Consider the following 23,808-nt stretch of genomic DNA (forward strand, 5'->3'; position numbering starts at 1 on the left):
GCCCTCCCGGCGCTGACAGCGAGATGGTGCACCCTTAGACCAGCAGGCTGGCACAGGCTGGCGTCGTATTGCAGCTAAGAGTGGCGCAAGAAGGGAAATTGGACTTGCGCTTGGCCTGCGCTGACGAGATGCGACGAGTAGTGCGCGACGGGGCCACGGTCGCTGTGGAGAGCAGCAGGAGAGTGGAGATGCGAGGGATTGGCGTGCGAGGGGCCAGCAGCCTGACGCGCACGCCTGGTGGATGGAGGTGTAGGATTGCAATCAGGGGCGTGCCTCCTGCGGTAGCGCAACGGACGCAGCGCATGCCCACAGCCACGCCGTCTCGACTGTCCGGAGGCATTTCGTCGCGCGCAGACGATGGCGCTGGCAGCAGTGCAGTGCGCGCACCGCCGGCCTGCTGACGATGCGGCGCGGCGTTCATAAGTAAAGTAGCGTGCGTTTTATTCCTCCCGCGCCCGGATGCCGGCACTTCGTCAGTCCCTGGGGGCCAGCGAGCGGGACGGACTCGGCGTTAATGGTGTAAGCACGCAGACGTCGATGCGGTGCTAGCGCGCCCTGAGCTGCGTACGCCCAAGTTACGTGAGATCGGGCGGCGCTCTTCAGCTTGCCCGAGCGGACACAGGTGGCAGTTGTCTGGCTGCAGTGCGGCCGTCTACCCTTCGCTTTCGCTGCGCGGTGCCGTCGCCCTCGTCCAACATCATCGCTGCCATTCCGGCCCATCCGCCGTCTCGCCACGCCCTGCGCGCCGCCAGATTCCTCTCCCAGCCCTGCCCATCTCCGCTGGTGCAGCAACCGCTCCCGCCTGCTCTCACGGCGACCCGTCATCTCGGACCCTTCTCTGAGACACGCTTTCGCCTCTCTGCCTTCGCCCTCCCCTCCGTTCCGCCAGGTCGCCGCACCACACCGCTCCGCCTCTTCCTCTCCGACTTCGACCGTGCGCCGGCCTCTCGTTCTGCTTTGCTTCGAGCCTGTTGTCTCGCCGCGACGCGCTTGCCATCGCCATCACATGCTCGCAAACAGGACATAGCATCCGACTCATCACCCGGGTTCTTGTTCGTCCCGCGGCCCTGTCTCGCCGCATGAGACAATCTATCCCTCGACTGGTCGCCCACACATCGCCAACAAGCCTGCCATGGCTCCAACACCACACGAGGAAGCCGACGCCGACCAGCCCGATCGATCCGCGCCGACGAAGCGCATAAGATGGGCAACCCAGCGCGTCGGCGGACGCTCAGGCACGCAGAAGCGCAAGAGCATTTTCAATCGGCATCTCAATCGCATGGGCAGCACGAAGGAGAAGCGTGAGTCCGCCGGCGAGGATCTTAAAGGCTCCGGACCCGAAGAGGACGAGAAAACCGCAGGAGAACAGCCCAGCAATCGGGTCATCTACTTCAACCAGCCCTTGCCTCCCGAAGCAAAAGACAGCGACGGCCACCCGCTTGTACATTACAAGCGCAACAAAATCAGGACGGCCAAGTACACGCCTATAAGCTTCATCCCGAAGAATTTATGGCTCCAATTTCACAACATTGCAAACGTGTACTTCTTGTTCATTATTATCCTTTCGGTACGTAATCACGCATTCAATTTTGGTTGCGGCGGGATACTGACAACAATCGACGTAGATTTTCCCAATTTTCGGTGCAGAGAATCCAGGTCTGTCAGCCGTGCCGCTGATTGTTATTATTGTTGTCACAGCCGTCAAAGACGGAATCGAAGATTGGCGGCGTACAGTGCTCGACAACGAACTCAACAACGCGCCTGTCCACAGATTAGTAGACTGGCAGAACGTGAACACTGCAGACGAAGTCATCAACCCCTGGAGAAAGTTCAAGAAAGCCAACACCCGCCTCATCCTTTGGATCTGGCAACAATGGAAGAGCCAAAAGGAGAAGAAGCAGGAGAAGAAAGAGCAAAAGGGCAAGGGCTACACTGACCGCGCATTGGATCAGGCTGCGGACGCACATGATGATAGGCGATACAGTGTTTGGTCCCGGGCATTGGACGACGATGACGAGATGGAGGCCCGCGAGAACGAGAACGGTGACATGGAGATGACACCAGTTCCGTCTCCGAACCAGAAACAGCACGAAGGCAATGAGTACATCAGTGGCAACGACATGGTCCGCGAGATGGACAACGCAGCTGCTCAACCAGGCGATGCGCGCCAGCGACTCCAAGTCCCTGCACCCGGAAACCCAGCCCCTGCAAAGACACCGATCCCTAAGAGGTTCTATGGAAGCCTGGTGGATTACTCTATCGATGCGCCCGAGACCGCCAGGTTCAAGAAGGATTACTGGAAAAGCGTACAGGTCGGCGATTTCGTTCGCTTGTACAACGAGGAAGAAATCCCCGCCGATATCATCGTCCTGTCCACCAGCGACGCTGATGGTGCATGCTACGTCGAAACCAAGAACTTGGATGGTGAAACTAACCTCAAGGTCCGCCAAGCTCTTCATACTGGCCGAAAAGTCCGACGAGCAAGAGACTGCGAGCGAACCCATTTCCGGCTTGAGAGCGAACCGCCACACGCAAACTTGTACTCGTACTCTGGTGCCGTGAGATGGATGCAGAAAGATGCCGCTCACCCCGGCGCTGAACCCAAGGAAATGGCTGAGCCTGTTGGTATCAACAACATGCTTCTGCGTGGTTGCACACTTCGCAACACGGATTGGATCGTGGGTATCGTCGCATTTACTGGAGAGGAGACGAAGATTATGCTCAATTCCGGCATCACTCCCACCAAGCGTGCGCAGGTTTCCAAGGATCTCAACGGCAACGTCCTCTACAACTTCGTCATTCTCTTCATCATGTGTCTGGTCGCAGCCGTGGTACAAGGAACGACTTTCGGCAGAGGAAACGAATCGTTGAATTACTTCGAAGTGTCAGAACCTGGCGGCGAACCTGGATATGGCAGCAACCCTGGAATCAACGGCTTCATCACTTTCTGGGCTGCCGTTATTCTCTTTCAGAACTTGGTGCCAATCTCGCTGTATATCTCACTGGAAATTGTCAGAACAGCGCAAGCTTTCTTCATCTACAGTGATACGTTCATGTACTACGAAAAGATCGACTACCCTTGTACGCCCAAGTCGTGGAACATTTCTGATGATGTCGGCCAAATCGAGTACATCTTCTCCGACAAAACCGGTACCCTTACGCAAAACGTCATGGAATTCAAGAAGTGCACAATCAACGGAGTCCCGTACGGAGAGGCGTATACCGAGGCCCAGGCTGGTATGCAAAAGCGACAAGGAATCGACACCGACACGGCAGGCGCTCAAGCAAGGGAGCAGATCGCCCGTGACCGCGAGCGCATGCTCCAAGATCTCCGCCGCATGCATGACAACCCTTACCTGAGAGATGAGGATATCACGTTTGTTGCGCCAGATTTCGTGAATGATATGGCAGGCGACTCAGGCAATGTCCAGAAGGAGGCCAACAAGCAGTTCATGCTTGCTTTGGCGCTCTGCCATACTGTCATCACTGAGCGCACGCCTGGCGATCCTCCTAGTATCGAATTCAAGGCCCAATCTCCTGATGAGGCTGCTTTGGTCGCGACCGCGAAGGACGTCGGCTTCACCGTCATGGGTCGCTCCAATGACGGTATCATTATCAACCAGCATGGCGTTGAGCAGGAGTACACTGTACTGAACACCCTTGAATTCAACTCCACAAGAAAGAGGATGAGTGCCATCATGCGGATGCCGAACGGCAAGATCATTCTCTTCTGCAAGGGTGCCGATAGTATCATCTACTCTCGATTGAAAAGAGGCGAGCAAGCCGAGCTGCGCAAGACCACCGCCGAACATCTGGAGATGTTTGCCCGCGAGGGTCTGCGTACTCTGTGTATTGCCATGCGTGAGATTGGTGAAGAGGAGTACCAGAAGTGGAACGTTGAGCACGACCTTGCTGCTGCCTCTGTGCAGGACCGCGAGGACAAGCTCGAGACCGTGTCCGATGCCATTGAGCGCGAATTGACTTTGATCGGCGGCACTGCTATCGAAGACAGACTGCAAGATGGTGTGCCTGACTCGATCGCCATTCTTGCCCAAGCAGGTATCAAGCTGTGGGTCCTCACTGGCGACAAGGTCGAGACTGCAATCAACATTGGTTTCTCGTGTAACTTGCTCGACAACGACATGGATCTCATCCTGTTGCAACTCGAGGAAGATAGCGTCGACTTCGCAGAGAAGGAACTGGACAGGCACCTCGCAAACTTCGGTAAGACAGGGTCTGACGAGGAGCTCAAGGCCGCTAAGAAGAACCACGAGCCTCCTGCGCCCACTCACGCTTTGGTCATCGATGGCGACTCTCTCAAGCTTTGCCTTGACGACCGTATCCGCCAGAAGTTCCTGCTCTTGTGCAAGGAGTGTCGATCGGTGCTCTGCTGTCGTGTGTCGCCTGCACAGAAAGCCGCCGTTGTCCGCATGGTCAAGAATAGCCTCGAGGTCATGACGCTTTCGATCGGTGATGGTGCCAACGATGTTGCCATGATTCAAGAAGCTCACGTCGGTGTCGGTATTGCTGGTGAGGAAGGTCGCCAGGCTGTCATGAGTGCAGACTATGCCATTGGACAGTTCAGGTTCTTGACCAGACTTGTCCTGGTGCACGGTCGCTGGAGTTACCGAAGGTTGTCGGAGACCATTGCCAACTTCTTCTACAAGGTGAGTTGCAGTCAACCGTTAGAAAGTGTCCGCATTCATACTGACGAATCATTAGAACATTGTGTGGACTTTCGCCCTGTTCTGGTACCAGATCTACGCCAACTTCGACTGCTCTTACGCCTTCGACTACACCTACATTCTGCTTTACAACCTGGCTTTCACGTCTTTGCTGGTCATCTTCATGGGTATCCTCGACCAGGACGTTGACGACAAGGTTTCTATCGCCGTGCCTCAGCTCTACCGTCGCGGTATCGAGAGGAAGGAATGGACACAGCTCAAGTTCTGGATCTACATGATCGATGGTCTGTACCAGAGTGTCATCTGTTTCTACTTCCCTTACCTGCTCTTCCGCGTCGGCAACTTCGTGACTGAGGAAGGACTCAACATCAACGACTACAAGCGATTCGGTGTCTACATCGCCACTCCCGCAGTTATCGTGGTGAATGCCTATCTCATGCTCAACACTTACCGGTGGGACTGGTTCATGATGCTGATTGCCGTTATCTCCACCCTTCTCATCTTCTTCTGGACCGGCGTTTACACGTCTTTCACTGCGGGCTTTACATTCTACGGAGCCGGCAGCCAGGTCTTTGGCGAGCTGTCTTTCTGGGCAATCTGCTTGATCGCGGTCATCCTCTGTCTGCTGCCTCGTTTCCTCTCCAAGGCGATTCAGAAGATCTACTTCCCTCGCGATGTCGACATCATCCGCGAGCAGATCCGCCAGGGAAAGTTCGATTATCTCAAGGGCGTCGAGCCAGCCAATGTGTCTCTGGCTTCAGCCGACAAACTCGCTGGCTCTGCATCGTCCTCGGAAATCTCGAAGCCCAGTGACAAGTCTAAGAGCCACGACTACAAGATGAGCGAAGACATGCGGCCCATGTACCCTCCATCAGTCGCACCTACCGCGACAACCCATAACCCCCGGTCACACAACGGCTCTGACGGCACCGATTACACCGGCCACCAACGTTTCAGCCTCGACCGTCAATTCCCACACGTCAGCACCGACAACTCTCATGCACACCACAATTTCGAAGCCGATACCCCAACAACACCAGTCATCGCGAGCCCCGTGGACCACGATGCCAACCCCCGCGAGGCCTTCAGCAAGAACAACAACCGCTACAGCTACGACCGGCCCCGACCCAGCTTCGACCGCTTACGCAGCAGCTGCGACCGCACCCGCGCCAGCTTCGAGGCAAGCCGCGACTTCACATCTGCCGCCTACCTGGCGCGAGTCGAGAGCAGCCAGTCGACCGGCAGCGGGCAGCCGGAGGCCGGCGACCGCCCCCACCGCGCCAGCCTGCAGGTCGGCAGCGCCTCACATTCCCGCGAGCCCTCGTCCAGCCGGCGACACGACGTCAGCGACGAGTTCCGGTGATGACTGCGTGGTCCACGGCGGAGTTGTTGTTTTATATCATTTTTCCCCCTTTTTTTCAGCGATCATTTATAGACATGGGCAAAAACGCGCATCACTACCCAATCCCCTCTTATTTGCTTGCGCATCGCGCGTACTTGCAGAGTTGGGAAAGCGAGCTGCGTTAATCTAAACTATCATTTTTTCTCTTTCTTTGTACATAACGACAAACGTGCCAGCGGTTTCCTATCGTCATTTCCTCTCTCATCAGTCTGTCGTCCTTCCTGTTCGCTTTGTCTTGTTCTGAGCTTTCACTTCGCTTTTCAGCTTTTGTTGCGATCATGAGAGGGGGTAGTCTTGGGACACGTTGGGCGTCAGGGGCGATGGGAGGAGCGATTCTTCTTCTTGTTGGAGACTTCCTTAGATTGGAATAGATCATTGTTTGAAGCATAGCCGTGCAGTGCTTTCGGGAATCTTTTCAACAGTCCCCTGCTCACATCGCCATCGTGCCTTGGCTACTCGGATCTATTTCGTAGAGCCGCGTTCAGAGGTTCTCCGGAGGTAAAGTTGATGTTCAATTTTGGCACATGGGAGATGAGAGCTATACTCTTACTTCTGCTTCAAAAATTCCTTGATCTCAGCGTTTGAAAGGCCCGACATGTCCGAAAGGTCTCTAATGATCCATGGGCATCTATGGCTGCCTACATCATGCTCATGACAGCATTGATGTTGAACGCCTGAGGCTTCTTCGACGCTCCTTTACTACACTGACGAAGAGGTACATCCAATCAAGCAAGCAAGCGAAGTGGAAGTCCAGACCGGAGTATCCGGCCCAGTCACATCGAGGCTGCAGGTGTGGTCAGCCGCCACCGGACCCGGGTTACAGGTACAGCCGGACCTGCCTTGCAGAAAACGTGGCCGGATAACGGTGACTTGTGGCCACATAGTCGAATGTCGTTTCGCGAGTCCCCGAGGAGGAGTGTCTGTCAGGGAGGATATGCTTGGTCATCGACTCTGTTAGAGGACGTGCGTGGATGCTGAGCAGCGTGGACATCAGAAAGTAAAGGAGCTGGCGAGGTCAATGCGCGTGTCAAATCGAGCACTGAAGTCGGTTTGCTCCAGTCCCGATAATTTGGTACGTATGAGCATCACTAACAGTGCTTCGCCCGGCAATATGTTGGCGAAGTCGCCGCAGGAGGTCAAGCCTGTTGGTACTGGTGCCTTTGATAGAGACCCGTCTGCTTGGAAAGACAAGGCGCAGCGAATCAGTCAGCCCACGCCAGCCGGCGGGGACCCATGGAGCGCTAGCGAAAGGGCTCAGCCGCAGCCTCCCGTCCCAAAAATAACCTCCACACCTCACGCATACAGCTATAGCCTGGTACATACTTCCATACCAACACCCAATCGTCTCTTAGTGCTCCCGCAGGATGCATGGCGGGCTCGCTAAATCGGCACATAGTAGGCAGTGGCCTGAGTGGCGCTCGATGGCCATGCTTGTTCGAAGCCTCCAACCAACACCAGATGTTGTATTGCCCGGGTGCTCAGCCGTGGCACAGGTAGGTATGAACTCTCTTTTCCACTCCGACCGTTCTCGCTTTCTTGGTGCTGCTCGATTCTCTTCTGCTCGAGGCTGCACTGCCTTGCGAAATCGTTCACTACCCAAGTAACATGTCTTTTCCCACTGCATAAGCTACACGTACTCAGATGCGCCTCCGTCTCACATCAGGCCCCGAGAAGCGTCTCTTTGGCCACGCACAACAGGAATTTCCAACACTGCCCTGCTTTCTCAATCGACCGTATTGAAAGGATATTGGCCCCACGCCTCTGCGTGACGCGTAACACGGCCACACTGGCAGCAACCTCTCCGTGACAGCTTTGAAACACCAACATCTGCTCAGCATGCCAGAGGTACAGTATTCATCTCTCGATGGAACAGTTTCATCTGCCTCCGATGTCGACTCCAAGCCCACCGCAGCTGCCATTGCCCGGAGAAGTATCTCTATCTTCTCACGTAGGGGGACAGGACCTCCAGAGCACGAAACCGACTGCATCGATCAAGCAACCATGTCCCGGGTCCCGACAAAGAACGTGAGCGAGCGTCGACACAACTGGCTTCGACGCAAAAGCCTTGACGCTGGAGCTTTGCAGGAACCCTCAAAAGGAACCATCCTCAAGGCCGTGCCACCTACAGATCGGCTTCGCATGACACGACTGGAAGAAGAGATGGCCACCAGCCCTAACGAAGAAATCATAAGCGCCATCAGTACGCATCCATCGAGCACGCCTGTCTGGCACAAGGACTGCGATAACGACACTTTCTCCCCAGCCGTGTTACCGAATCTACCACAGACCAGCAGTAGCGGCTACAATGACCTCACTCACCAAACCGAAAGTGTCAAGAGACGGGAGACAAACGACCGAATTGGCGTATGGGTGAACGGAATCACGCACTGGGATGATAATCCTTCGCATTTCACTCCGTCTCAAGACCTCAGGTTCAAGCGTCACAGCATCACAGAATCGAGAAGACTGGAGCAGCAAATGCGCAACAGGATCAGGCCCACACTTACTGTTGCCATACCCGGTGTTCCTCCCATACCTGCCAACGCAAGCGCTGTAAACACCTCAGAAAATTCCTGCCAGCCTTCTCCCGTGCCTGCAGTACTAGAGCATGAGGGCAGGCAACCCACAGTTCAGGTCCACGATCCAGTCAGCGGGGATGTAAATGCAGTCGTTGCGAGAACGGCTCATACACACCAGGAAGTGTTCGGCGGAGCCCTTCAAGTAGCGCACCGCTGCTCCTCGTCATCCACTGGGAGCTCGGTCGCTAACCTCAGCGATGCATCAATTAATTCGAAACGCAGCTCTGCGACATCAGCAGAAGCTGCGGAGGATGACGCTTCAGGCGCAAGGGGCACCCAATACTCGGAATCTCGTCAGAGGCATGCTTCCGAAGCGAATTGCGCGGTTGGCGATGATGCAAGCTTAGACATCAACAAGCCGCTACCGAGAGTACCTGTTCCAAAGACAATGCGCACTGAACCGGCGCTGCCGCCGAGCACTATTGGTCGGCCACTGCGAAGAGATGTCAGGATCGCTAGCGCGCCAGGCAGCAGAAGGATCAATCGGTATGCAAATAACCTATCAGCGCCACGAACGGCATCGAGCTCTCAAAGTCTTCACAGCCTGGATTTTATCGATGCCGAGTTCATGCGTGTTTCGCCGTATGCGCCAAGCCCATCCGACAGCGCATATTCCGAGGCTGACAGCCCGACGCTGAGTCAGGCTGAGCATGACCTGCAGGCACAGCTGGGCAGTATCTCCGAATTGATGAACGATGAGAATGCCACCCCCGACTCTCTCGTTGCAGAGTTTGTGCGAGGCAACAATCGCGGATGTGACGTCGTCGGTGGTGATGACCGTCGTGAAGGGAACACCACTGATTCTGCCATCATCAAGCGTGCAGATAGTGTGCGAAGCGTGATGCAGCCACCGGCAAGAGCACCAACCTTGCCTAAGCGAAGCCGGAAACGTGAATGGCGAAAGACTGCATCTATCGTGCCTAGCCCTCCCCAGAGTCTCCGACTACCGCCAAAAGCTCCCGGGAGACGGAAGTCCGAATCTGCGCTCGCGAGCTCGCCATCCACTCAGCAACATGAAACCGAAAGCTTAAACAAAGTCCACAGGAGCGAGAGCACAAAGGCCTTTAATGGGCCAAGAGCACGTCCTAGACGCAGCATTGCAGCGCAAGACTCAGTCTTGGATGTCACGGCAGCTGCGGAGCCGGAGCTACAAGTATCTCCTCATTCTGATGAGGTCGGATCTCAGTATCAGTCTACTTCCTGGCTACCTGCTAAAAAGGTCCTAATCCGTATATTGAGCTCTCTCACATCTACGAGAGATTTGTTCAGCATGGCCATGATCAATAAGGGCATGTATCGGGTCTTCAAGGAGAACGAGCTAGATCTCATTGGAACCGTCTCCCGGAATCAATCGCCTGCTGGGTGGGAGCTGCGAGAGTGGCGTTCCTCGGAGGGCGAAGACGATTCTCTCGCCACTCGGCGAAGCCATACGACTCAGAGCTACCTAAGTTCCCAGCGCCACGACGAGACAGTCGTGCGTGAGTTGATGGAATTGGTTCTCAAGCACTGCCAAACCTTCATCCGCCGAGAGACTGCCTTGGCGTTCACACACAGCTACCATCCGAAAGCTCAGCGTTTCATCGACGCTTTCTGGCGCATTTGGACGTTTTGCACCATTTTCGGCTCCCAGAAAGGCCGCGAAGAAGATATTACTGGTCAACTCGATTGGCTGAAGGGCGGCTTGGTGGCGAATAACCAATCATTCTCAGCGACTGTCAACACCAACCTCGACTTCGACATGGGCTCTGTCCTTCTCAATGCACCAGATCACTTTGCGAAGGGCAATGATGGCGGATTGTCAGCCGCGCAGCTGTACGATATGACGGAGCTTTGGAACTGCTTGAGAGCCCTTCTCACCGGATATCAGGGTCATACAGAGCAGGCGAGGCAACATGGCATATTCTCTAAATGTGATATTGAAGACAGTGTTCTAGATGAGGAACAGATGATCGAAGAATGGATCGCCTACGTCCTTACCTTGGGCCCAGAGGCTGTCCTGCAGCTCGCGAAGCACGCCACAGATGACCCGGCTGCAGGTTTTGCGCTCGCCGAAACACGAGGCTGGACAGACTGGGCCCTGTCAGAGACTGGAACCCGAACGACGTTCCTCAAAGAGCCTGTATCCCGATTGTACGAAGAGCGTATCATGAACGCAGCGATGAGGATGCAAAATCCGGACGAGCTCGAAAAGAAGGAGAACGCACGCAAGCGCGTTGCGGCTCTGGCAGCCGAAATCCGTCTTAGACGCCAGTCCAGTGGATACAAACGTCTCCCAGTGACCGACATGCGCAATGAACGAGCAATGAGCACAGTCAGCCGCCACTCGAGCGCTGCTCCCTCACGTCCGACTCAGATGATCCAGACGTCAGACTTGCCCCTCGCTACGAGATACTACGCTTTGTCCGCGCACTCCGCTCGATCCTTCCCACCATCCTCGCGCGAGAACATCGTGTCGCCGCTCTCCTACACTTCCGCCGCAGCTTCAGCTCGCCCGTCAAGCCCTACGGGCCAGTGGTCTTCCCGACACATCTCGCCCATCATAGAAGATCGCGTAGAGGCTTTCAACCGCCTATCGCTGGCAAATCTGGACGGTAACGCAGACTCGACCGCCGAGAGAGCGGTCCAGAAGATCACAGAGATGGGTTTCACGGAGGCGCAGGCCAAGCACGCGCTGAGGATGACGGACATGGGTGATGGACTGAGGGTCGACAGGGCTGTGGATATGCTGCTGAGGACTTGAGGGTAGATTTCGATTTGTTTCTTATGACTTCTCTCAAAGGTGGCATGCTGTTTTCCTCCCGCGGATGCTCACTGTCTTTACTAGATACCCTTTTCCGGTCCAGATGATATCTTTTATAGAGAACTTCCTAAGTGGCAGGGCTGGGCATCAAATATCAACTTCCCGGTCAACTAATTCTCATGGTCCGCTTTCTCGAATCCCACTTAGCGTATTTGGTTATGATTCTGACCAACTTGAGATCCTCGGTGGGTTGTGGGTTGCAAATGCAAATAACCCCAAGTCTACCCCAACCCTATCCCTAGGCTGGCCACTTCAACTCGGCCATGTCGAACAGATTACCTCAATTGAGCCAACACCCCACCGCTCTGAAGACGCCAACGAATATACTCAGCGCTAGAGTTCGCTGTGGTGCTGGTGTTGACGATACAATGATGTCCGATCGACCTGCCATGAAGGTTTTGTAGCAATTCCGCCACTGGCCAGCCTCTTCTGGCACCTTCGACGACTCTGACACTCATCAGGCTGCTTACCACCAAGAAACGACTTCCCCCACCATCACGGTCGTATTATACACTTTCTGGTATCTCAGCAATATTATCTATACAAAGAAACGTTCAAGCATTTCATTGGCATACCGCACATTGCGGCAATGCGGTTAAAGCCAGGTTCTTCGGGGGAAATCATCCTTCGAGAGACGGAAGACTGTTCCGGATGTTCGTACGGAGTCTGTGGTGATGTAAACGATTTTGACTGTCCAGATAATATTATGTGGCCAAGACAGTTTGCAACCCACCTCACCCGGAATGGCTCCTAGTTTCGGATTCCTGGGCACATTGGCCTACTGAAGCATGAAGGTACCAGTAAGAGATTATTAAATCTATTTGGCCAGAAATCTGTATACTCGGGTGCTATTGGACCCTTTGGTATGCTGAAGTAAAGCGCTACCGCTGAGATGCTCTGGAGAATACTCCATTCGAAGCGTCGGCACGTGTACTGCGATCGATCAGCGCCTCTGGTTTATGGAAGCGAAGTCACACCACTGAGAGATTGGGAAAAGAGCGCAGTCTAGGAACCCGTCCATGCTTCTGTCAGTACTCGTAGACGCTTTCATCGACGTGATGCCTTGAGAGTTTTCCAGCCCATTTAGAGGTCAAAGTTACCTCATGTGCTACTACCAGCAGCTCCGATGTCGTCAAGTGAGATGCTGCTATTGAGATGTGTTGCTAATCATACCACGAGAACGATAGCGTTTGGTGCTGCTATCAACTGCCTTCTGACGACTAAACATCAAAGTGCCATTGAGACGCTTCCAGGTACATCTCGGCTGCAAATGTTATCTCCGGGCTGCTATACTCAGCTCCAGCCTGTGACATTGCTGCACGAGAGTGAGATGCTCTACAATCCATCTCGCATGTCAGAAACTGCATGGTGCTGCTATCAGCCGTGTCGTACAAAGCAAATGTGAAACTGCCATTGAGATATTCCCAAACGCATCCTACACAAAATTGCAGAGCCTACGCTCGTACCATCAGCTATAGCATAATCGATTGCCCAAATGCCACTGAGACACTTGCGAGCCGTCCCTGTTGAGAAAGATCATGTAGTAGCGGATCTCTCGATGGCGAATTCTTACCTCAATAGACCGATAGGCGATGGTAGCAGCACAAAGATCGGCGGAGAGCGGTGACTTGGTGAAGTGCGCGTGGATCTGACGATCTTTTTCACTGGCGCAAGCCGATTTGGATAAGCTGTTGCTGATGGTAGCAGCACCAAAGACAACGGAGAGAGGGACTTGGAGAAATTCGACCAGATCTGATGGGTCGGTCTCAAGGGCATAGCCTCTTTTTGGTAGGCTAGAGGTGATGGTAGCAGCACAAAAGCTGGCGGAGAGCATTGGACTTGAGTGATATTTGAGTGCATCCAACGGTCTCTCTTCATGGAAGGGGTCCGTCTTGGTAAGACCATGGCTGATGATAGCAGCACCAAGGATGTCGGAGAGCGTTAGACTCGAGAACGAATATGAGCTCATCCGACGGTATGTCTCTATGGCATAGGTCCGTCTTGTTAAGGCTATAGCTGATGATAGCAGCTCCATGGATAACGGAGAATGCTAGATTCAGATAGGTTTAACTCAGTTTGGTAGCTTCTCTGTACCCGCGGTGGTGCTACCAGCGACTCCAGACTACTGAGATGCTGCATCACCGCCGAGAGACCTCTGAAAAGATGTAAAAAGAAGACTGGCTTTCTCAATGGCGCGGGTCGATCTCAACAGGCCGAGGCTGGTGGTAGCAGCACCAAGGGCATCGGAACGCATTGGACTTCGAGAAATCTGAGCGGATTTGGCAATCTCTCCGCGGCCTTGGTGCTGCTATCAGCGGCTTCACTTTACTGAAACACTGCATTGCCACGGAAAGACCTCTCCAAATGGGTGTAAAATATACTGGTCCTTCTCACTGGTACGGGTCGATCCAAGAAGCGGAAGCTGATGGTAGCAGCATCAAGTGCAGCGGAGAGCCTCGAGAGCGTCGGATTTGAAGAAAATCGAGCGGATTTGCGAGTCTCTCCGTGTCGTTGGTGCTGCTATCAGCGGCTTTAGCCAACTGTAATGGTATGTTACTACGGAGAGATACGTGTTTGAAGGTGGAGCCAAACTGTCATTTGCAATACGCATTTCATACACACTCCTCATCTCCCACAGGGTTTTTTATAATCATAACCGGTGGAAGACGAAAAAGCAGCTACTTGTAATGCTCGCTTGAAAAAAGAACATAACCGTTAAGAGCCCATGCACCCCTGGCCATCCGAAACCGAAGTGCTTTTTGCTCAGACTGGTGCTCGGGGACAGTCTAGTAAAACGTGATCGAAAGCAAGAACGCCTGGACGAGACGTTTACCTGGTGGACATGGCCTAAGAGACAGATGTCAGTATATGATCTGGACATGAGAACTTCGAGCGGATCATCTTACCTTGGTGACCACACGCTTGAGGGCAAGCTCCTTCTTCTTGAGGTCGTCGCTGCTGGCGTCCTCGATCTCGAGCTGGGCCATGGCGTCGCTGAGGGCGCTCTCGATCTTCTCCTTCTGGCCACGCTTGAGCTTCATGCTCATGCCGGGGTCGCTGACGATCTCCTCAACGCGGGAGATGTAGCTCTCGAGCTGCTGCCTGGACTCGAACTTCTTGCTGAAAGCCTCGTCGGAGGTCTTGAACTTCTCGGCGTCCTCAACCATCTTCTCGATCTCGTAGGAAGAGAGCTTGCCAACGGAGTTGGAGATGGTGATGTTGGCGCTGCGGCCAGAGGTCTTCTCAGTGGCGGTAACCTTGAGGATACCGTTGACGTCAACCTCGAAAACGGTCTCGAGGACAGCGTCACCAGCCTTCATGGGAGGAATAGGAGCAAGAGTGAACTCGCCGAGAGAAGTGTTGTCGGAGCAGTTCACGCGCTCGCCTAAGTCTTGATTAGCGAGAGATGTCATATTTGGGAGTCACCGAAACCTACCCTGGAACACGGGGAACTGAACAGTCTGCTGGTTATCGGCAACGGTAGTGAAGGTGCGCTTCTTGATAGTAGGCTTCAAATAGCGTTAGCACAGCTCTAAATGCAAGGTATCAGTCAATACTTACGACAGTCTGGCCACGGGGAACGACCGGAGCGAAGATGTTGCCCTCCATGGCGACACCGAGGGAGAGGGGAACGACATCGAGGAGGAGCATGTCGGCGGTGTCGGCGGAGGTGGCCTTGCCGGAGAGGATACCGGCCTGGACGGCGGCACCGTAGGCGACGGCCTCATCGGGGTTGATGCTCTTCTCGAGCTTCTTGCCACCGAAGAAGTCGCTAAGGAGCTTCTGGATCTTGGGGATACGGGTGGAGCCACCAACAAGGACAATCTCGTCAACCTTGCTCTTCTCGATGGCAGCGTCCTTGATGACCTGCTCAACGGGCTGGATAGTGCCCTGGAAAGCCTTGTTGTTGATGTCCTCGAAACGGGCACGGGTGATCTGGGAGTTGAAGTCCTCGCCATCGAAGAGGGAGTCGATCTCGACAGTGGTCTGGGTACCGTTGGAGAGAGTACGCTTGGCACGCTCGCAAGCAGTACGCAGGCGACGAAGGGCACGCGGGTCGTTGCTGATGTCCTGTAGAAATGAGTTAGATACTGTAGCAATTCGTATATCGCTGCACCTTGCGGTGCGGCTGTGGGCGGATCGGTGATCAAAACGCGGCGATTCGTCGATCTCAATCCATCGTTGCAATGGAAATCAAAGCCGTCGCGTCAATGTCTAGGATCGATTTGGCGTTCTCTTCTCCCGCCCGAAAAAACCCTCACGCGGGCCTTTATGCGGCTGCGGGGCGTTCCGCACCGGGCTGGAGAGCGGAGAGACCCTGAATTTCACTTCCAGAAAAAACACCAACTCCCCGGGGATTTCATACCTTCTTCGTTTTGCGCGTGAACTCCTTCTTGAAGTGCTCGAGGAGATTGGTATCGAAGTCCTGGCCGCCGAGGTGAGTGTCTCCGGCAGTGGCCTTGACGGTGAAAACACCACCCTGGATGTGGAGGAGGGAAACATCGAAAGTTCCACCACCAAGATCGTAGATGAGGACGTTACGCTCCTTGTCGGACTTGCCGGCACCGAGACCGTAGGCGATGGCAGCAGCAGTGGGCTCGTTAATGATACGGAGAACGTTGAGACCAGCGATGGCACCAGCGTCCTTAGTGGCCTGCCTCTGGTTGTCGTTGAAGTAGGCGGGGACGGTGATGACGGCCTTCTCAACCTTCTTGGCGAGCTTGGTCTCGGCAATCTCCTTCATCTTGACGAGGACCATGGCGGAGATCTCCTGGGGGGAGAAGGTCTTCTGCTCGCCGAGGTACTCGACGGAGACCTTAGGGCTGCCATCGTCGTCGACGACCTTGAAAGGCCAGGACTCGATGTCCTTCTTGACGGTGGGGTCGTCGTAGCGGCGACCGATCAGACGCCTGTCTGCGGTCAGAGATTATCCATGTTTGCGCTCGTCCTGATTCCAACTCACTTGACATCGAAGACGGTGTTGGTCGGGTTCATGGCAGCCTGGTTCTTGGCGGCCTCACCGATCAGACGCTCCTCGGCGGTGAAGGAGACGAAAGACGGGGTGGTGAAGGAACCCTGGTCGTTGGCGACTGAAGTGATGGAATGTCAGCGCATGCTCGTGTGCACCGGAAGATGGGCGTCACATACTGATCTCAACGCCGGCGCCCTCATAGTTGGCAACGCAAGAGTAGGTGGTGCCTAAGCGGTGTAAGCAATGAATTCGCGCATTTCGCATCTGCTGTCGCGGAGCAGCGTACCAAGGTCAATGCCAATGGCACCGTCGTAGACTTCGTCGGCCATTTTGAGTGAGTTGTATGGGGGGATGGATGTGGTGGTGAGGTGGGTGAAGTTCGAACTTTTTTTGGCGCAGCGATTTTGATCTCTGCTGTAAGGGTTCGCGCAAAAGTGCGCACGGGGCAGCAATCTTGGCATCAGCGCAAACTCGGACTCCAACGCTTGCTCGCCGACGCTCACCGTTGCCACAAGTCAAGGTTTGCGCCCGAGGTACCGAAGTCTTGTTGATGTCGAATGGGGTGTTGAGAAGAAGACTTGCAGCTCTCGCACAGGTAGTTATCCACGGCATCTCACATGCCATGGTCTTTCCGTCAAATGCTTCCGTCACGTGCAAGGCTTCACTTTCAAGCAAGGCTCTCAAGTGAGACCATCGGATGAGCCGTTCAGCGGGCTACGACGATCTATTAGATCATTCTTGTCGAATTCCCTCAAATTAACGTTCAAGTGCTATATATTACCACAGGATCCGATTGCTCTCAGCTCAGCAACGACGCTAAACGAGACATCTGCGGTTGGAGACAAGAAGCCTGATAATGGACCCGACATCTGGTCTACGCAGTCTACCGAAGCCTACACACATGCCCTCACGACAGTCTAGGGCGCGAAGGTAGGCGGAAGCTTTTGCTCGGTGGAGGGTGAGCGCCATGCATCGTCCACCTTGATCTGCGAGGACCGCTTAAAACTGCTAGCTACAATGAATATGAGTACTTCCCACTTATGAAACGGAACAAACTTGTCATATTCCTACCTATTGCGGCTGAAAGGGTTGCAATGCTTTGGCATCTGCAGCAATCGTATATTTTAGATGATCGTTCTCTCGAGGCATTCTCAATAGAATCGAGGATTGCATTGACAATACGTACCCCGCAACCTCTTCTTTCATGTGATGGCGAGCGATCAACCTTCACTTTCCCCGAGCTCTAGAGCTTCACTTCAGAAGTCTATTACTTTGTTTGGCCAACAACTCGGAAAATATTCTCCCGGCTGAAAAAATCTCGATTAGGCTGCAGCGATCAAGACGAGTACCTGGAGAGCGAATCCCAACTCGTCTCTTGTGCCATTCGAGCGGGGTTGTTCGCTTTCTCTGATCAATTGAACGTGTTGATGCATTCGATGGCGTCCAGGTCATTGCTGCGTTCTACCCGCAATCGTATAGCGTCTCACCTTGACGTTTGACAGTGTGTTTTTGGTGATATGGGAAGTATTTATGCGTCAACTGGTTACTAAGAATGTGCCCTGATGAGGCATGTGCTTCGAAGGTGGGTAGTATTCCAAAAAAAAAAAAAGTCAGGATTGGGGGCACCTCGGGCATCCATCTGGTTCAACACCTCAAAGTATCACACGGTCTGAAAATCTCGCATGTGGCACTAGTCAAGGACCATCACTAGCTCTGGGGATCCCACAGTGTTGATCCTCCAAGACGATACAAGGAAGTTTTGATCTGTCTACGGCCCGTGACCTTCCCATCTACACCGCGACGGCTAACCGATATTGAAAAGCAAAAAGCGAAGTTCGTCTAATGTCAGAGGAACTCCTCACAGTGGGCTCGAACCACTAACCTTCCGGTATGCTGAGACTCATGAGAGTCGTAACAGCCGAACGCGCTACCGGTTGCGCCAGCGAGGATGAGAGAAGAAGAAAGAGTGCACACATGTCGTGGGCGCTCCTCACAGTGGGCTCGAACCACTAACCTTCCGGTGTGCTGAGATTCGAAGAATCGTAACAGCCGAACGCGCTACCGGTTGCGCCAGCGAGGATGGTAACTGATGGGATCCCGAAATTGCCCGGCCTCCCAAGTAGCTTTTTCCTACGAGGAAGGGAATATGCGGGAAGAACAATTCCATTCTTGCAATCATTAAAGACGAAGGGCTTCCACGGCGGCACCTTCAAGGAGAGCCCGAAACCCTCAAGATGCCACACGAGCGGACGTTCTTGTTACCGACCTATATCTTCCATATGCATGCAGTCGCCTGGCCTGAGGCGGACAGCTGCAAATACTGTGGCGTCGGTATGGTGAACGTGTGGGAGCTTCAAGCTGATATCCTGCTCCACTCTGGATAACATGATGTCGCTTGCGATTGATGATGTTGTGTGCTGCGTACGATACGCTGCAGAAAGTGAAAGTTGGGTTCAGTTCAAGGTGCGCGAAGCTGCGCTTTATTGGATGGTGATTGTGCACATGTAAGGGGTAAGATATCTGAACTGGCGACAAAGGAGGCTTTGGGGACTTGGAGAAATTTTGACCCTGCCCCTGGGAGCCGAGGCCTACCTTATCCAACCCTTGTACGGGTCTGCTCTGCCATCGGAGTTGGTACTATCGAAAATGCACGTCTTTCTCATCTAAAGGTCTGTACTGATAATATTCCAATTATCGCAATGCAGATTTCAGACTGCCACTTCAAGGCAGACGTCGAAATTGGATCTATTCTCGCGCATTGCAGCGCTTCCATTTTGGCTTTTTGGTCAAATGCCTGCTTATTATCCAGGCTCCCGGTTCGTCAGGCCCGAACCCCTGTCAGCCATCGCGACCTCATGCAGTGAAACGAGGTAGAAAGACTCTTGCCCATCCTGGGTACGAAAAACCGGTAGCACGTGGAAGCCGCATACGGATGCTCAATCGAAGAACATTCCATCACGAGTAATAACTGTCGGCCGTTCGAACTGCCTCGTACCGTTCTCGTTTGGAACCGCTTCACCGTACAACGCATGCCGATCTTCAACAATAGCCCTAGCCGCTCCGCTCACAGGGCGATTCGCCTGCGCGAAGCGCGGAACCCCATCGGAAATGCAATCCGCTAAAGTTCTTGGTGCGGCGGCGAGCCCACCGGCCTCAACGAATGTACAGTACTGTACGGAAAGTCCTCCACCCGCTCAGCCGCTTCCTCTCACACCGGATCGAGGAGCGCAGGCCGGGCGCTCGGACTGAAAATCGAAGATCTCCCGCTCAGGCCCGCCAACATATGTGACCGCTGATATGGAACCGATAGGGGGCACACAGAAACCGCTGTCGAACGATACGAACGGTGTACGTCGTTCTCGAGGTCTCTGTTTCTCAACGCGTGAACGGCTTCTTCAAGATTCATGCTCAGTGCCTGCAAAGCAAGCTGAATGAGCTATGAACAGTGCATGCCCCAATGCAATAAGCTACAAGGTTCTGCAGGTACGAAATGCCGCCGGATTGCCGGTCGCGGCCTCGGGCAGCTGTTGACTATTGACACTCTGAGCCGCACACGGCAGGCTCGCGTGTGGGAGGAGTCAGGACATACTAGGTAGGTATGCTCTTGCGCCGGCTTCCATCCTGTGATGGATACGGGGCGGCCAAGCAAACCGAGAATAGTATGCGGGACCTGCAGTAGCGCGCCCAAGATCGCCGCTTTCGCCGCCCATTTGGAGATGGCGTCTTGGATTTGACTCCATCACTCGGCGATGGGAGGCGTGATGTGGCGCGCGGTCCGCCTGGATATGCGGCTGAATCTATTGACAATGCTCCTTGGAATCCATCAGTCCGCATGTTTCAAGGTACTCCCCTGAACGCTTACGGTGCGTTTTATGGCTCTCCCATGGTACCGGCTGTTTCGAAGTCATCCACGAAAAGCGTTGCGTAGGGCTAACAGACTCGCACGAATCCACCGTTTGTGGCCGTCGTTCCAGAACTCAGCTACAAGATGTCGAAGTAAACATGCTTGGGCCACAATTGACGTGTGGTGCCTCAAGGTGGAGACGAACACCCGCTCGGTGCAATTCGCCTCGCAGAGGCCACACACCAGAAACCTTATCCCCAGCGCTACGATATGTACGCACGTGTACGGTAACGGAGCAAGCGAGCGTACACATATGCTGTTAGGAGTAACCTTTTCAAGTCGTGACGTCTCCTAGACCAGGAACGCTTTTACAGCCAACCGGAACAGAGCAGCAGCTACGTCCCGTGAAATCCACAGCCACGAGTCGCGATCATATAGACGGGCCTAGTGTTTCCGCAAAAAGATCTCCGGTGAATTGAAGATCAATGTCCGGATCTAGGAGGTGCTGCAACCATGTAGTCCACTTTTGCCTTTCACTAGAGCAACGAACGGTTTACCCACGCTCGGGTGCATGCATGCCCTGCATCTCCGTAAGGGACTTTACTCAAATCGCATATAGGTCATGGCCTGCGGCGCCTGCATTTCACGACTTTGCTGCTTAACATCTCTCACACCTTCCTTCGCGTAGTGTTTGCTTGGACAATCGTTCGCCATGCCTTCTTTCAGAGTCACAGGCGCCACTCTCGCTCTTCTGTCTCTCGTTCCCTCTGTGTTCGGCGATTGCGAGTCTTTTGGTATCGATTTCACAAGCGGCGGCACATTCTTTCAGAACAGCAACTCGACAGACCCTTTCACTGCCCTGCAATCATTCACAGGATGCCAGGACGACACTGCACACAACGTCTTCGTTAACCCCAGCGGTGATCAAAGCGAATGCTCCGAAACCCCGCTTACACCGGATGACGAGCCTCAACTTGTCACTTGCCAGGACTGGCCGAAGGATCGCCTCTACGATGGAGACTGGTCGCTTCTGATTATCTCCAACAACGGCGAAGATGGCGAGCCTATTGCATACCAGCGTGATTTCTCCCTTACCGTTGGTACTCAGCAAACAACCACCGTGACACCCACCGTCACCGTCTCGAACGTGGAGACCCCGGTTCAGAACGTGACCAGCACTGTCACCTCGCTTGCCACCGAGACTGCCGATGCTTCCACCATCACATCTGGCCGTGGAACCCACACGATCACACCCAAGCCCACAACCATCACCAAGACCCGCGGCCTGATCACCCTCACTCAGCGTACCCAGACATGGCAGGTCATCCCTAGCACAAAAACCGTTGCGGCCTCTTGCTCCGTCCAGCCGACCCACCACGTCAAGGACCCCATCGCTTCGATCGTTCCCTACGTCCTTGGCGACCTGAACCACATCGTTGAGGACGTGATCAACCTCAACAAGGGCATCATCGGCGGCGTCCTTGACAAAGTGTTCCACCCCTTCGGCAGGAGCAGGTTCAACGCTGGCTTCCACTTCAAGCGCGAGATCCTCGCAGGCCGCACTCCGAGTGAAGAGCTCAAGAAGGCGTTCGTCGCCGAGCGTTCCGAGAAGCTGAAGAGAGAGGCTCTTGGCAAGCGTGCTCCCGACGCTCGCACCAAGACCGTCACCGATGAGACTCCCGTCACCTCGACTGTCGACCTGACCGCGCCCGCGACCACTCAGACTGTCTACACAACTGTCTCTTCGACTACTACATCGACCCCGCCTCCCGTCACTGCTGGTCCCGTCACAACCACCGCGAGACAGATTACCAAGACCAAGCAGATCAACCTGCCGATCGTCGTGACCACCAACACCAGGACATACACGACAACGTAAGTTTCTTGTCTTTTCACACTAGTGACCAACTCATGGCTAACGCATTTAACAGTATTGTCAACACCGCAACCACCACTGCCCCCGGCGCCAAAGAGTCTTGCGCCAAGAAGGGCGGCGTGTTGCTCGACTAGACGCCCCAACCAAAAGTGCTTTTCTTCACACGTATCAGACGTATAGACGCTTAACGACTTTCGTATTTTATATGCATAGATATTAGCGATTATCGCATACTACAATCAATTTGCATTCCGATCAGTACATGACACACATGTAGCAGCCGCGTTAATGTGATTCCGATCAATGGCTGATGTGAATTCTGGTCATCGATGTAATAAGGACAACGGTGTACCGCATGTATTGATGAGTAGTCGTGGGCAGGTAGACAGTTCTTCGCTGCTCACAGGAACCTGCTTACGAAACTGCATCACATTTCGCAAACCTAATGACTTTCCGGAATATGCCTCAAGGTCACGTCTTGTCTGCAAGGAGAAATTGAAATGTCGTCCGTATTGAGAGACACGCATTGGTCGACCCACAAACAAAGGTGTCACAGCCGAAGCCAGCTGCTTCGGCGCTAGCAGCAAACTGCACCTCACGTCAACACAAAACCCGCCGAGACCGCGCACGGAATGCGCTCCACCACCGCCCTGCCGCACGGCTGACGAAAACAATGCCATGGCCTTCATGGCCATTCTGGCGAACCACCTCTCCCCAGCAGGACAATGACACCGCGCTCCCCGCCCCGCTCTCCAAGGCGAAAGGCACCTGGTCCGGGTCGCTGAACGCCCGCGACCGCACGCAGTACACCAGCGCGCAGACCATCACCTTCGCCGTCCTCACCTCGGCCACGACCCTCGCGCTCTACTCCCTCTACAAGTCCTACCTGCGCCGCATCCCCGGCGCCGACTACCTCAAGCCGTCCTTCTTCCGCCGGCGCAGCCTGTTCGGGTACGTGACGAGCGTGGGCGACGGCGACAACTTCCGGCTCTTCCACACGCCCGGCGGGCGGCTGACGGGCTGGGGCTGGCTGCGCGCGATCGGGCAGAAGAACAAGAACGGCAAACGGCGCATCGGCGGCACGGAGGGCACGCTGCACGTGCGGATCGCGGGCATCGACGCGCCGGAGCTGGCGCACTTCGGGCGCCCGGGGCAGCCGCACTCGCGCGAGGCGCTGGAGTGGTTGCGGTCGTTTATTCTGCAGAAGCGCGTGCGAGTCTATCCGTACAGGAGGGATCAGTATGATCGCGTAGTGTGCACCGTGGTGCGCAGGCGGTTCGGGTTCTGGAAGCAGGATGTTGGGATGGAGATGCTGAAGCGCGGGCTGGCGACTGTGTACGAGGCGAAGTACGGCAGTGAGTTTGGGAACAGCGAAGAGGCGTACCGGGAGGCTGAGGCGAAAGCGAAGGCGAAGAAGGTTGGCATGTGGCAGGCGCCGGGGCTGGTTTCGAAGATGCTTGGGAAGACGAACAAACCGTTGGAGAGCCCGAGGGAATACAAGACCAGGATGGCCAAGGAAGAGTCGAATGACTCGTCTGACCAGAAGGGAAAGACGAAATCATGAGGTATGAAGGACATTGTGTACAGTACCGCAGATTGAAGGCATGCATATTGCCCATACAAAAATACATAATGATTACAGCGAGACTC

At 54.5% G+C, this 23,808-nt stretch overlaps 5 protein-coding genes across 5 annotated transcripts; 4 read left to right on the plus strand and 1 right to left on the minus strand.

The window, feature by feature from the left end:
• The first annotated feature begins 572 nt into the window (after positions 1-572).
• On the plus strand, positions 573-6,436 carry WHR41_04971 (uncharacterized protein). The gene is made up of 3 exons (XM_069373577.1): positions 573-1,567; positions 1,626-4,667; positions 4,723-6,436. The coding sequence occupies exons 1-3, from the start codon at positions 1,133-1,135 to the stop codon at positions 6,046-6,048; spliced, it is 4,803 nt and encodes a 1,600-aa protein (XP_069229027.1). The 5' UTR covers positions 573-1,132; the 3' UTR covers positions 6,049-6,436.
• A 1,487-nt stretch (positions 6,437-7,923) lies between these two features.
• Positions 7,924-11,406, plus strand: WHR41_04972 (uncharacterized protein; the record flags this gene model as incomplete). Its single annotated transcript, XM_069373578.1, has 1 exon — positions 7,924-11,406. One exon carries the CDS (start codon positions 7,924-7,926, stop codon positions 11,404-11,406), a length of 3,483 nt encoding a protein of 1,160 aa, XP_069229024.1.
• Positions 11,407-14,295: 2,889 nt separating this feature from the next.
• Positions 14,296-16,819, minus strand: SSB1 (Ribosome-associated molecular chaperone SSB1; the record flags this gene model as incomplete). The annotated part of the gene is made up of 8 exons (XM_069373579.1): positions 16,725-16,819; positions 16,615-16,665; positions 16,430-16,556; positions 15,833-16,376; positions 15,028-15,537; positions 14,903-14,975; positions 14,373-14,851; positions 14,296-14,313 (listed from the first exon to the last, which is right to left on the minus strand). The coding sequence occupies exons 1-8, from the start codon at positions 16,765-16,767 to the stop codon at positions 14,296-14,298; spliced, it is 1,845 nt and encodes a 614-aa protein (XP_069229025.1). The 5' UTR covers positions 16,768-16,819.
• A 4,086-nt stretch (positions 16,820-20,905) lies between these two features.
• Positions 20,906-22,416, plus strand: WHR41_04974 (uncharacterized protein). Its single transcript, XM_069373580.1, has 2 exons — positions 20,906-22,157; positions 22,214-22,416. The coding sequence occupies exons 1-2, from the start codon at positions 20,995-20,997 to the stop codon at positions 22,290-22,292; spliced, it is 1,242 nt and encodes a 413-aa protein (XP_069229022.1). The 5' UTR covers positions 20,906-20,994; the 3' UTR covers positions 22,293-22,416.
• Positions 22,417-22,831: 415 nt separating this feature from the next.
• Positions 22,832-23,722, plus strand: WHR41_04975 (uncharacterized protein; the record flags this gene model as incomplete). Its single annotated transcript, XM_069373581.1, has 1 exon — positions 22,832-23,722. One exon carries the CDS (start codon positions 22,832-22,834, stop codon positions 23,720-23,722), a length of 891 nt encoding a protein of 296 aa, XP_069229023.1.
• Between the last annotated feature and the right edge of the window lie 86 nt (positions 23,723-23,808).

The sequence above is a fragment of the Cladosporium halotolerans genome (assembly GCF_011745625.1).
Source record: "Cladosporium halotolerans strain TM138-S3 chromosome Unknown Sca17, whole genome shotgun sequence".
NCBI lineage: Eukaryota > Fungi > Ascomycota > Dothideomycetes > Cladosporiales > Cladosporiaceae > Cladosporium > Cladosporium halotolerans.

Excerpts from the sequence above, each read along its gene's own strand:
- WHR41_04974 (XM_069373580.1), top strand. The coding sequence starts at position 20,995 with ATGCCTTCTTTCAGAGTCACAGGCGCCACTCTCGCTCTTCTGTCTCTC. Across the intron at positions 22,158-22,213 it reads ACCAGGACATACACGACAAC|TATTGTCAACACCGCAACCA; the intron begins GTAAGTTTCTTG and ends CGCATTTAACAG.
- WHR41_04971 (XM_069373577.1), top strand. The coding sequence starts at position 1,133 with ATGGCTCCAACACCACACGAGGAAGCCGACGCCGACCAGCCCGATCGA. Across the intron at positions 1,568-1,625 it reads TGTTCATTATTATCCTTTCG|ATTTTCCCAATTTTCGGTGC; the intron begins GTACGTAATCAC and ends CAATCGACGTAG. Across the intron at positions 4,668-4,722 it reads TTGCCAACTTCTTCTACAAG|AACATTGTGTGGACTTTCGC; the intron begins GTGAGTTGCAGT and ends ACGAATCATTAG.